This window comes from Lissotriton helveticus, chromosome 8, assembly GCF_964261635.1.
Source record: "Lissotriton helveticus chromosome 8, aLisHel1.1, whole genome shotgun sequence".
NCBI classification, from domain to species: domain Eukaryota; kingdom Metazoa; phylum Chordata; class Amphibia; order Caudata; family Salamandridae; genus Lissotriton; species Lissotriton helveticus.
This window is the reverse complement of record NC_136069.1, coordinates 608,981,125-608,994,684: the sequence shown is the minus strand read 5'-3', so window position 1 is coordinate 608,994,684 and position 13,560 is coordinate 608,981,125. Positions and strand designations below refer to the sequence as shown.

The window sequence follows — 13,560 nt, the reverse complement described above, 5'->3', positions numbered from 1 at the left end:
CCTGCCCCTTCTGACAACGTCATGCGGCTGTGGGTGTTTTTTTGGCCGCCTTTCATTTTGTCATTTGCCCCGACCTCTGGTGAGTGCTTGCTGCTGTCCTGCCTTCCTCCGTGTCCCCCCTCCCGCCGTCCCCCCTCCCGCTCTCTGTGTGCCCGTCCCCCCTCCCGCTCTCCGTGTGCCCGTCCCCCCTCCCGCTCTCCATGTGCCCGTCCCCCCTCCCGCTCTCCGTGTGCCCGTCCCCCCTCCCGCTCTCCGTGTGCCCGTCCCCCCTCCGTGTGCCCGTCTGGATTTCAGAGCAGCGTGCTGCCCAGCTTAAAGCGCTTCAACGCCTCACTGGAGAATAGCCGCGCTTGATTGATGGTGTGCGTAGCGCATTTATGCCAGCATATGCTTCAGAGCGTGGCACTATCATACGATTGAAATGTAACAGCTACAGAATTTGGTAAATTAATACAGTCGTTTTTTGCTGCACCATAACTATTACATGTTATGCACATCTTAATCTCGACACTCCAGCCCACATTCAAAAATACAATACTCTGGAAACAAGAAGGTAGACCCCCCTTTCATGTTTTCGCATATCACCCCAATAAGTCTATGTATGCCGACATTTCAGAGCGAGAAATTCGGGGATTTCGAAAAAATAATTAGAGGAATGCATTTTTCCCCGGGGCTTCCACTGAAGCTGAGACAATTTCAGGCAGGAGATGTCTAAAATTAAAACATTTTTAGCTTTAAAAAATTTGGAGTCTCTCGCCAGAAATAATGCTCCGATTCTTTGTTGAAAATGAATTTTGGAGCTTTCGTCAGACGTCTTATAAAAAGCAGTGGATGGCCATACAAACATGTTAACCGGATTTCACTATACTCTCTTAATGTTATGTTTATTGCCCAATAGTTAGGCGCTTTGGTGCAGTTGCATCAGTAATGACTAGAGGTCACACACCAGCACAAGAGAAGTGTGCGAGGCAGCAGTACAACGCTCTGCGAATATATGTCCCGATCGCAGCAGTAACACCGGACACTGCTCCTAGAGGTCCCTTTTACCCAACGTTGGCTTTGAGTGTACAAGTCTGCTACACAACAAGCTGCTCCTGGAGGTCCCATCACCAGCGCTATGCACAGGACTGCAACACCACACGCTTCTCCTAGAGGTCCCCTCACGGCTCCAGCGCTGTGTATTATTTATTTATCCAATTTTATATAGCGCGGACTTTACCCATGTCAGAGCGCTTTACAATATAGCCAAGTATGTTACTAGAGGAGATTTACAAAGTTACAGGATACAAACAGAATAGTTGAAGAAATGACATAAAATAAGAGGTGGCACTCACAACTGAAACACCACACACTGCTCATAGAGGCCCCCTTCACGGGCTCCAGCGCTGTGTACAAGAATTAAACTCCACACGCTGCTCCTATAGGCCTCCTTAACCGGCTGCAGCGCTATGTACAAGAATGAAACACCACACGCTGCTCCTAGAGGTCCCCATAACTGGCTTCAGTGCTATGTGCAAGAATGAAACACCACACTCTGCGCCTAGAGGTCCCCTCACCTGCTTCAGCGCTGTGTACAAGAATGAAACACCACACGCTGCTCCTAGAGGTCCCCATAACTGGCTTAAGCACTATGTACAGGACGGCAACACCACACGCTGCTCCTAGAGACCCCAATAACTGGCTTTGGCGCTGTGCACAAGACTGCAACACCACATGCTGCTCCTAGAGGTCCCCATAACTGGCTTCAGAGCTATGTACAAGACGACAACACCACACGCTGCTCCTAGAGGTCCCCATAACTGACTAAAGCGCTATGTACAAGAATGAAACACCACACACTGCTCCTAGAGGCCCGCTTCACCGGTTCCAGCGCTATGTACAAAACTGCTACACCACACGCTGCTCCTAGCTAGAGGTCCCCTCACCGGCTTCAGCACTGCTTACAAGAATGAAACACCACACGCTGCTCCCAGAGGTCCTCATAACTGGCTTCAGTGCTATGTACAAGACTGTGCTAGAGTGCAGAGTGCAGGGTGCAGAGGGAGTGCAGGGTGCAGAGGGAGTGCAGGGTGCAGAGGGAGTGCAGGGTGCAGAGGGAGTGCAGGGTGCAGAGGGAGTGCAGGGTGCAGAGGGAGTGCAGGGTGCAGAGGGAGTGCAGGGTGCAGAGGGGGTGCAGAGTGCAGAGGGGGTGCAGAGTGCAGAGGGGGTGCAGAGTGCAGAGGGGGTGCAGAGTGCAGAGGGGGTGCAGAGTGCATAGGGGGTGCAGAGTGCATAGGGGGTGCAGAGTGCATAGGGGGTGCAGAGTGCATAGGGGGTGCAGAGTGCATAGGGGGTGCAGAGTGCATAGGGGGTGCAGAGTGCATAGGGGGTGCAGAGTGCATAGGGGGTGCAGAGTGCATAGGGGGTGCAGAGTGCATAGGGGGTGCAGAGTGCATAGGGGTGCAGAGTGCATAGGGGTGCAGAGTGCATTAGGGGTGCAGAGTGCATAGGGGTGCAGAGTGCATAGGGGTGCAGAGTGCATTAGGGGTGCAGAGTGCATTAGGGGTGCAGAGTGCATATGGGGTGCAGAGTGCATATGGGGTGCAGAGTGCATTAGGGGTGCAGAGTGCATTAGGGGTGCAGAGTGCATTAGGGGTGCAGAGTGCATTAGGGGGTGCATAGAAAGTGCAGAGTGCATAGGGAGTGCAGAGTGCATAGGGAGTGCAGAGTGCATAGGGAGTGCATAGGGAGTGCAGAGTGCATAGGGAGTGCATAGGGAGTGCAGAGTGCATAGGGGGTGCAGAGTGCATAGGGGGTGCAGAGTGCATAGGGGGTGCAGAGTGCATAGGGGGTGCAGGGTGCATAGGGGGTGCAGGGTGCATAGGGGGTGCAGAGTGCATAGGGGGTGCAGAGTGCATAGGGGTGCAGAGTGCATAGGGGTGCAAAGTGCATTAGGGGGTGCAGAGTGCATTAGGGGTGCAGAGTGCATTAGGGGTGCAGAGTGCATTAGGGGTGCAGAGTGCATTAGGGGGTGCATAGGGAGAGCAGAGTGCATAGGGAGTGCATAGGGAGTGCAGAGTGCATAGGGAGTGCAGAGTGCATAGGGGTGCAGAGTGCATAGGGGGTGCAGAGTGCATAGGGGGTGCAGAGTGCATAGGGGGTGCAGAGTGCATAGGGGGTGCAGAGTGCATAGGGGGTGCAGAGTGCATAGGGGGTGCAGAGTGCATAGGGGGTGCAGAGTGCATAGGGGGTGCAGAGTGCATAGGGGGTGCAGAGTGCATAGGGGGTGCAGAGTGCATAGGGGGTGCAGAGTGCATAGGGGGTGCAGAGTGCATAGGGGGTGCAGAGTGCATAGGGGTGCAGAGTGCATAGGGGTGCAGAGTGCATAGGGGTGCAGAGTGCATAGGGGTGCAGAGTGCATAGGGGTGCAGAGTGCATAGGGGTGCAGAGTGCATAGGGGTGCAGAGTGCATAGGGGTGCAGAGTGCATAGGGGTGCAGAGTGCATAGGGGTGCAGAGTGCATAGGGGTGCAGAGTGCATAGGGGTGCAGAGTCCATAGGGGTGCAGAGTGCATAGGGAGTGCAGAGTGCATAGGGAGTGCAGAGTGCATAGGGAGTGCAGAGTGCGTAGGGAGTGCAGAGTGAGTAGGGAGTGCAGAGTGAGTAGGGAGTGCAGAGTGAGTAGGGAGTGCAGAGTGAGTAGGGAGTGCAGAGTGAGTAGGGAGTGCAGAGTGAGTAGGGAGTGCAGAGTGAGTAGGGAGTGCAGAGTGAGTAGGGAGTGCAGAGTGAGTAGGGAGTGCAGAGTGAGTAGGGAGTGCAGAGTGAGTAGGGAGTGCAGAGTGAGTAGGGAGTGCAGAGTGAGTAGGGAGTGCAGAGTGAGTAGGGAGTGCAGAGTGAGTAGGGAGTGCAGAGTGAGTAGGGAGCGCTAGGGAGTGCAGAGTGAGTAGGGAGTGCTAGAGAGTGCAGAGTGAGTAGGGAGTGCTAGGGAGTGCTAGAGAGTGCTAGAGAGTGCAGAGTGAGTAGGGAGTTCTAGGGAGTGCAGAGTGACTGCAGAGATTAAGCAAATGGCAATGTAAATGACAATGCCATTTATTTATCTGTTTTCAAAACCAACACAAATACAAATGTTGTCATTTACAATGCCAATAACTAACTTTTCCAAAGGCGAAACCATTGCATTGTAAATACTTGTTTTTATTTGACTAGCCGAACACATGCGGCAGCTGTCATGTACAGTTTTTTATGGACATTACAATTTAAGAAGGGGTACCAATTTAGTTTCTGGATGTATCAATATAATACGTTTTATTTTGTATCTATGAGTCTGCAAATCCAATTGAGGGTGAAATGTCAACACTTTTGAAGTTACAGAGATAAAACATGTAAAACACATGTGATCCTGAACAGTTCTTCCACTCACTCCCTCCCCTCTTCCCCCTTTGGGCTACTTTAGAGAAAGAGACAGTTGAATCTCTTAGTCCCTAATGGAGGTTATGTGTGCAAATATCCAACATCCTTCTCTCCTAACAGAGCACACCTGGTAAAGCACTTGTATGCTGGAAGCACACAACAGGTAAAGCACCTGTACGCTGGGAGAACACACCTGGTAAAGCACTTGTATGCTGGAAGAGCACAACCGGAAAAACACCTGTAAGCTGGGACAGCACACTGTAAAGCCCCTGTATGCTGGGAGAGCACACCTGGTAAAGCACCTGTACGCTGGGAGAGCACACCTGGTAAAGCACCTGTACCCTGGGAGAGCACACCCTGTAAAGCACCTGTACCCTGGGAGAGCACACCCAGTAAACACCTGTATGCTGGGAGAGCACACCCGGTAAAGCACCTGTATGCTGGGAGAGCACACCCGGTAAAGCACTTGTATGCTGTAAGAGCACACCTGGTAAAGCACCTGTACGCTGGGAGAACACACCCAGTAAACACCTGTATGCTGGGACAGCACACCCTGTAAAGCACCTGTATGCTGGTAAAGCACACCCAGTAAAGCGCCTGTGTGCTGGGAGAGCACACCCGGTAAATCGCTTGTATGCTGAGAGAGCATACCCAGTAAAGCGCCTGTATGTTGGAAGAGCACACCCAGTAAAGCACCTGTATGCTGGGATAGCACACCGGGTAAAGCACCTGTATGCTGGGATAGCACACCGGGTAAAGCACCTGTACGCTGGGAGAGAAGACCTGCCAGGGCCTCAATCCCAATCATTACAAGAGGCGATTCTTTCTATTCCATGCTTTATTCTACCCAGGGTTGGGATTCCAGCAGCACGCTGCAGAAACCCTTACGGCCTGCTGTGACCCAGCATACCCTGGCCACAAACACCTTCTCCTGCTAAAATCCGGGAATAGCATTCATGAAAATGCATGGGAAATGCTGCATAGCCTGAGCCGCCGTCTCTACTCTCTCCTACTTTAGGATTATCAATCAGAAAGTTTTGTGTTACGGATGCACTACTATTTTCAACTGTACTAAAAGAAAGCAGGTCTACAGCTATGTAGAACCAGAAGCTCAGCAGTAGTCCTAATGAACAGTTACATTAAAAAACACATATTTGCAGTCTCCAAAGGGCCTAAGGTAGCAAGCATTAGTGATGGGTAGCAACAAGACCAAGCAACGGACACTGGCGTTTTTGGAGGGAAAGCCTACATAACTTCAACAATACTTTGATTCGAGAAGAGAAGGTCAAAGGGCTAGGCTGAAAACATTATGAAAACTGTTCATTCCCAAATAAGTATCACCTGCAGTTGTACACATTCTGCAAACTGTTAATTCCCAAACAATCAAAGTAGTATCTCTTGCAGTAGTATAATTGGCACTTACCATTTCGGTAGGCGGAGGGGGCATCAGACTCTGGAGAGGACTTCAGTGAACTCCTGCAACACACAGACAGACCCCGTTGGCTTGCAGCGATATCTAGCTCTGTCAGTTTACAAACAGATCACAGCTCACCCAACCACCTTTGAAGGAATCCGGGGGCCTTTTTCTGGAATCTGAGATCCACTAGGCTTCCCCCCCCCCCCATCCCTCTGAAACTCGATACGTGCAGGATTCGTTGCACAGCAACCAACGTCACTCAATGGTTAAAACAGCCCAGGTGTATCGTCCCTTCATAATTCATAGGATCTACAGATGAGCTACAAGGTGTTGTGGGCTATCAGTTTCTGCCGCAGTGTCAGGTTAGTGTCACTGCCCCATGGCTGGGTCACTGAATGCTCGACTTCCCACTCATCACAAACTGGTCCCTGGATTATATCTGGACGTCTTAGAACCAATAGGAAAACAATCCATCCGAGCCTAACATAGATCAAAAATACAGTCTCTGATGGATAAAAAAAAACGAAAAATCTGCAAAATTTCAGCGAGAAGACAGGTATAATGAGAAAACTCAAAGTATTCAAACATGGTTCCAATTATGATACAAACACATTAAAGGAGAAAATACCTCAGAGGTATAGTTAACAAAACACTGACCTATTTGATGCAATGTAGTCCACCTCCTCACGGTTAGCAGCTACTCCGTAAGGTTCAGGCCTATCACATAAACAAGGGTATGTAGATTTAAATGGAAGTAAACATCTAAGTAAACAATGCACAGACTCAAGCATTAAAGCAACGACAGGGAAAATTCTTTTGAATACCCCATGTACCATTATACTAAGATCTAAAAATAACTTGTACGAAAGCTCCTCAAGGAAATACTTTTCAAACAAAAAGCTGGTTTCGAAGTTGTTTTGCTTTACCAAAATGTAAATTATTCTTCAGTGAATTCAACACATTTCCTTTTCTTTTTTAGTAGTCGGCACTATATTTTGTTAAAATATCAGCTTAATCAGTACCACGCAATTTCCCCCTCTTTGCCCTTGATTTTGGGCTGTGCCAAGCACTTCAGGTCAGGTATTACCTGGGCAGTGAAAGAAACCATATTTAATGCTATTCATACATCCCTAAGCTATGACAGTTGATAGAGCAGATATTACACTGGACAAAATGTATGAGAAAATAAGTAATTATGACAACGTCTACGCAAATGACAAACGTGTGCTCATATTTTAAACTTATTTTAACTAATATGAAAGTTTGATTCATATACTGCATCATAAAAGCATGCAGATGGGAGAATAGTTTTTATGTTATATTTTATGTTCAATTTCAGTAGATGTGATTATTAACAAATATTAATTATTTTGATCCTATGATTTTGATAACGGGATCTTAATTAAACAAATACATTTTATGCGTCAAATTAATTTACATGTGAAAGAATAAGTCATCATTATATCATGTTATAACGTGTGCACTGAAAGTGACAAATGAAAAGTAGGTGCTATACAGGTTTTGTTAAAGGGTTTCAAGATATGCTGCTGTGACTTAATTGTTGCAGACTTGAGGAACCAGAACTGATTACTCAGAGCTTTGCTGAGCTTCCTAAAGGGTCTGTGTGAGGCTCACCATAATCAACACACACCTTGGGTTGGCCCATGATCTGTCTTGGATGAGGTGGATATCTTGATTATTCTCAGAGGCTTGAAGTAATTTTATTAAACTATAACCTTATATTAGGGCTGAATGCTATCATTAATTTAGATGTTGATGTCCCTAACTACTAAATCTAGAATTTAACCAAATTCTGCTGATTCTGTTTCATAATTTCATTGAAGGTAAATCTGTAGGTTTTGAACTGATTCTAGAAGTTAGAAATATTGTTTGTCTTATAAGAAATATATATAATTGGTGATGACAATTATCCAATTCCTGATCCTCCTAAGATAATTGCCCATCCTCCGATTATTACAGCCCCTATTAGCACAAAACAAGATCCATCGGATAAACCAAGAGGTTGACCTGGTAGCTACAGGGCTATAAAGAAATCCATTAAAAAAAATAACACCAAGTTGATGATAAAACAACGTTTATGGGCCCAGAGCAATGCTACAACGCAGTACAGCAGACAATTGTATTTCTATGTGTAGAGCAGTAAAGATATTTCAGTAATTGATTGACTACAACTTTCCTCCACTCAAGGTAACTCACTACAACTGTCTAGAACTAAAAAAAGGTGCTATTTGTCTCTTTTCTGGCTTTCTGGAACCTGTAACCATGGAGTCAAGGAGTAGGCTAACCGCATTGCATGGTTTCTGGCATCCGGCCGATACCACACCACAGCCACCCACTGTGCAAAACATCCTTTGCCTTGGACATCAAACCCTGTTCAACAGCCCTATGGGGAGCGTACCCGAGAGGTTGGTACCCAACCTGAGAGGCAGTTGGGTACCTGTGGCCCTCCCCTCTCACTGACTGGCTACATGCAAAGGAAAACTCACACTAGCATCTCCAATAACGTTCTTCAAAATCGGCAACAACCACATTCTAGGCGTTCAGTTAAATGTCTAGTTTTATTGCTCGTGTAAGGTCAAGACCCAGAGAGCTCAGGAAGTTGTATACACTGTGTAATCTCCACACCACAAAACCAATGAACTTTTATCCTTGCTCTGGAAAGTTTCAGTCCAGGCTCAACACCTGCCATCTCACGGACAGCACCAACAACTGTTATAGTGAAAAGTCAATTTGGCTTACTTTAAACAAAAGCATACCGAATGACCCAAAAACACTTTGTAGTTATTACTAGAAAGCCATCAAATAGAAATAACTTTCAGCATAACACAACTAATCCCAATGTAATTGAGAACAAGTAACATAAGTTAGTGTGGTGTAGAACTTGAATACTACAAGAACTAAGCAGTGAACAGTAAACATTATTTTAAAACCCCAAATCAGTCCAGCCCTGCGAGTACACGCCTTCTTTCATATTTAAAATCTAAGATTGGCAATGATTATCCAACAACTGCTGCATGTTCCAAAGGATACCCACACAAAGATAAATACAAAAATATCAGCTCATACAACAGAAAGTCATGAAATAGCTCACGAGGTCTCATTCTTGTAAAATGTCTTTCTACCCTCTTGGCAGACAGAAGTACTATCTTAAAGGCTCACTACAGAAGAGTATGTTTAACATAGAAAAACAAATGTATGACCTTGTTTGATCAGAAAATAATTAAATATTTCTAACTGAGAAGCTCTAACTTTTACGAAACAGTTTTTCTTCCCTTCCTCCCAACCCTGCATTTCTATACTTGAAAGCCAACCCCATTCATGCCTTGGAGGTTGTATTACTCTTCAACTTCCATTTTACTGACTTCCTTCACAACGAAATGATAAAGTGCACACAACCAAATGCAAACTGAAATAATTTTTCTCTGTGGGCTGTCACAAAAGGATCAACAATCCAGTTTGCACATCCAGTTCCAGGTTACAACTGATCGTGGGTGGCGACGGAGCTCCTCACCACCTGCGATCTCCCTTGTCCTCACCTAGCAGCCATCGCCTCCCCGATTCCACGGGAGTGGCGTGCTGATTTATCGTTGTCACCGGCGATGCGCTTTCAGATCCCCAAAAGTGTGACGCAGAGCTGGGGCAGCACGGATTATCCCGGCTCCCACACTCGTGACGGAGCCAAGATAGCGGCCTCCATTCAGATCTCGGAGGCTTGTGTGGCTTCCTGACTCCAGTGGTTCATTTTTGCACAGGATGTGCCCCCTTAGCCCTGCCTAGGGCTCTTCCATGCCAGGCACAGCGAGGGTAGGGGGCCGTAGACACCAAAGTGCTGGCCTATTGACATTTGGACCAGTGGCTGCCTGGTCAACAATCTGCACGCTCAGGGCTGGGGGCTAGTAGTCATCCTACTGCGCTTGGTGCAGACTATGTTTCCGAAGCGTGGCGCCGGACATAGTCGAGGAGGGTACTGCGCCTGAAGGAGAGAGGTGGCATTTTGGAGAGTGCAGAAGATGCCAAGAAGAACAACGGGGACAAGAGGTGAGCCTGCGGTTGCCCCCTACTTTCAACTCCCTGTGGCTCGATACTGCTGATGTGACAATCCACCCCCCCCTTTCAAGAGTACACCTCACGTAGAGAAGTGTGGCTCAATGGTTAGAGCGGCAGACCCTGATGCAGTAGTCTGGCCGGGACCAGGGTTCAATTCACGCCTCGGCGGGTCTCGGGCTTAATTTCCTCGGACCTGATAATTCTCACCTCTTGCCTATTCTAATCATGAGTCCCACTCTGCACCTCTGGGCAATAGCTTGCTTAATCTCTACAACGGCCCCAACAACGCTGAGGATGCCTGACTTCACCTTGGGAGTGCCCAGGAGTGGTCTCCTCACAGGGAAAGGCCAGGAAGGGTTCCTCGGCGGTATTCGTACAAGCGCTGAGATGCCTACGGGTAGTCGTGCACTATACAAGTGCGTAATCATTTCATTTCACCAAATGCTGGACTAATGAAGAGTGCTACAGACTATTGACACACGGAATGCCCCCTCTTGTTTCCCTCAATCCCGTGACTCGCCAGTTACAGGAACGGTGAGGAGGCCCCCATCCCAGCATTGGTGAGAAGATCATACTTTGTAAATTTGTATTTTTATTTCTCCAACCCATAACGCTTCTACTTTTATTCAAATGCAATCTCTAGGAATCTGCAACTTGTATACATGTAACTCTAAACACTAGTATCTGTAGATGGCTTTTGGACTTACTACCATTCTTATGTGAATTGAGTTTTTCTGTTTGTATCTTTTGTAACTCATGTACTACGAAATCCTTATGTAATGTAACTGTTCCTTTTGCAAAGCACTCTGACACCTTTGGGTAAAGTTTGCGCTATATAAAATGGCATTTAATAAAATAAACAAGACATAACACTGCCCTCAGTACAAACCTCTCATAATTATTCATCTGGAAAGATCTTTGTTCTTTTTCTGGCTCCGCTCTTTGTCTATGTTGCTCCTGTTGGGCTCTCAAATGCAGCTGTTCCTCTTCCTGGTGCCGCCGCCACTGTTCCTCCTCCATTGCCTGCTGCCGCTTCTCCTCCTCCTCTGCCCGCCATCTTCTTTCCTCCTCTACCTGAAGGCGTCGCTCCTGCTCTTCCTCCAATCGCCTGCGTTGTTTCTCCTCCTCCGCCCGTTGTCGGAGTCTCTCCTCCTCCTGCTGGCGCTGCCTTTCTGCTGCAAGGCGCCTTTCTTCTGCTTCTCTCTGCTGCTGCTCAAGCAGACGCTGCCTTTCCTCCTCCTGTACCCGCCGTCTCTGCTGCTCCTCCAAGAACTTAAGTCTGCTCTCTTCTATTTGCCTAGTCTCCCTTTCCAGCTGTAGCTTCTCTTCTTCCAGTTTCCGTTGCTGTTCAAGTTGAAATGCTTTTGCAGCTTCTTCATCTGCCCTCACCCGCTGCTCTTCACTACCATCACTGCTTCTCATCCATTCAGAGACTGCCGCCTCCCTTGCCCGCCAGCTGGATGATAGAGGTGGTGACTGTGAAGTTATAGGCACATGGTTGCTTGCATTCAGTAGCACATGTTCCTACAGAAGTGGACAATAGACAGAAAATTGGAGTGGTCATCATTAATATTTCTTTCCCTAACTTCGGTAGGTATATGATCATCTGAACAAGACTTCTATGACATTCTTAGTGTATAAGAGTAGAACAAAAGTGCAGTGACTGACGCATACTACTGCCCAGCAGAGGGTGTGCACTGAAAATGTGACTGGAGTTACATACCTTACTGCTTTCTTTTTCTACCTCCTGCTGCACTTGTTCCCACTCTTCTTTCAACTTTTCTTGCTCTCGTCTATGTTTTTCCTATGGAAAAAGGCCATTGACAACCAATTAAAGAAATAAAACAAGCACCAGCAAACGTCATTCCACACAATACCAGTACTGAACAACTTTAAACCAAACATTCCTAATTCCCTGAACTTAACATTCCACTGAAAATACAGGATATACAAAAAATGCTTATTATACCTTAGTGAAACTTAATCTCTGGTTATGAAGTTTACATTGTCTAAAACAAAGGGCCAATTGCAGTTTTAAAGACCAGCTCTACTGAAAAAATGTCAATCTTAACTCACATTTCTACTTATCCTGTGGTCTCATAGGGTTATTGAGTTCTCCTTTCATTTCTAGAAATCTTTTTTTTACTTCCCAATTGTCTTGCGTTTCAAAAAATAGTTGTGGTACCATTGCCATGGTTTAATAAGTCTCATAATTTCAAATTATGCCCCATATAACCGAAAGATTATGGTCTTTCCTTGCTGTTTAATATCACAAACCCAACTCTCTTATCACAGAAGAATCCTTTCTAAAATATAGAAAAACTCGGAGAAGAGTGAACAGGTTGTGTGGCTCCTTTTCCCACTGTCCATTGGTAAGGTATGGGTAAAATGTCATTAACCACGGACATGCAATATCCGCAAAGTGAGATGGAGATTTGATGATGCTTATTTGCAACATACGACTCCAAGTTTGCTATCCATATGCTAAAAGGTACCAGTGGCAGATTGAAGCAGGTAAAACGTCAACAGGTCTAACTGAACTCAAGATCCGACATATAATAACATTTCATAGATTTCGAATACTGCATTGTCCTGGAGACACACCAAATGTTGGAAGTATTCCAAACACCCAAGAGACAACAAAGGTTGCTGAAATTAAAGCAAATGGAACTAATCTGAGTATATTCATTGAATAGTTTATTGCCAGTTGATGCCAATGAATCTTTTGCCTGTCTGTATTTATGTAAATATTGACTACATCAAGCTAGATAAAACTGGAATAGTGTATGGGAATCCCCCTAACCTCTAAAGCTTTGTCTATGGCAACTGGAAAGATGCTGGGGACACGTGGAAATCATTGCGTGCATAGCAAAGGTTGCATGTCACAGAGTGGCATGGGGCGTCCTTCAAACACAAGAATAATGTTTGTGCTGTCTTTAAAGGAGAGGCTTTTATTTTGTTTGAGCTTGGAAACTGCAGTGCAGAAAGGGCTATATCCAAACAATGAGCAGAAAACATTTCCAAAAGTTTGTTTTGCAACACCACCACTATTAAAGTGTTTTATCACATGAATAACCATTGGGGAGTTGTGAGTTGGAATCAAGTGGTGGGAAGCATTAATGAAGAAAGGAATTAAATGAGATTAGAAATACTGAAATATTTTTAGGTTGAGCCTAGGCAGCACATGCCCTGCTCTGTGAGGCATGCTGTACGGAGGTATGGAACAGAAGCTCCACCCATTTCTCGTCCATCTTTTCAATTGGCTCTTGTTACTGGCCTTTTGAAATTGTTGCTTTTGATTGATAAATAGGCTTAGTAGTCCCTCCTTGGTACCACCTTGTCTGCATTTGCAACCTCCCTTAAGTCTGGATGTTTACTTGTGTTGTTACACGGTCTGCTTTATCTAGCCTGTGAGCACAATTGTCTTTAATGATATTCCACTATTACACCCACAATGTGCTTTCTTACATGGCAGCAAACCGCCTGCTTTTATATTTTTAATAATAATGGCTGCGGGTCCACTTTAACTTTAGTGGCCACGCTTATTTATTTAATTTGCTGCACAGTCTGCTTTTACTATAGAGGACAAGCTTTATTTATTTAATTTACCGGCGCTGTCCGTTTTAACTTTGCCGGCCGAGATACTCCTTTGTTTATTTATTTTTTATTTATTGGGTGAAACCGCCC

The 13,560-nt window shown here is 46.1% G+C and overlaps 1 protein-coding gene across 18 annotated transcripts in view; it reads right to left on the bottom strand.

Annotated features, from left to right (window-relative positions):
- The window catches only part of LMO7 (LIM domain 7), a 516,155-nt gene that overhangs the window by 42,700 nt on the left and 459,895 nt on the right, over positions 1 to 13,560 (bottom strand). For all 18 annotated transcript variants that reach the window (XM_078657448.1, XM_078657449.1, XM_078657451.1 and 15 more), the window contains 4 exons: positions 11,597 to 11,677; positions 10,763 to 11,397; positions 6,463 to 6,522; positions 5,812 to 5,864 (listed from right to left, as the gene is read on the bottom strand). In XM_078657448.1, coding sequence (XP_078513574.1) covers positions 5,812 to 5,864; positions 6,463 to 6,522; positions 10,763 to 11,397; positions 11,597 to 11,677 — 829 coding nt within the window. The remainder of the gene's footprint in view (positions 1 to 5,811; positions 5,865 to 6,462; positions 6,523 to 10,762; positions 11,398 to 11,596; positions 11,678 to 13,560) is intronic.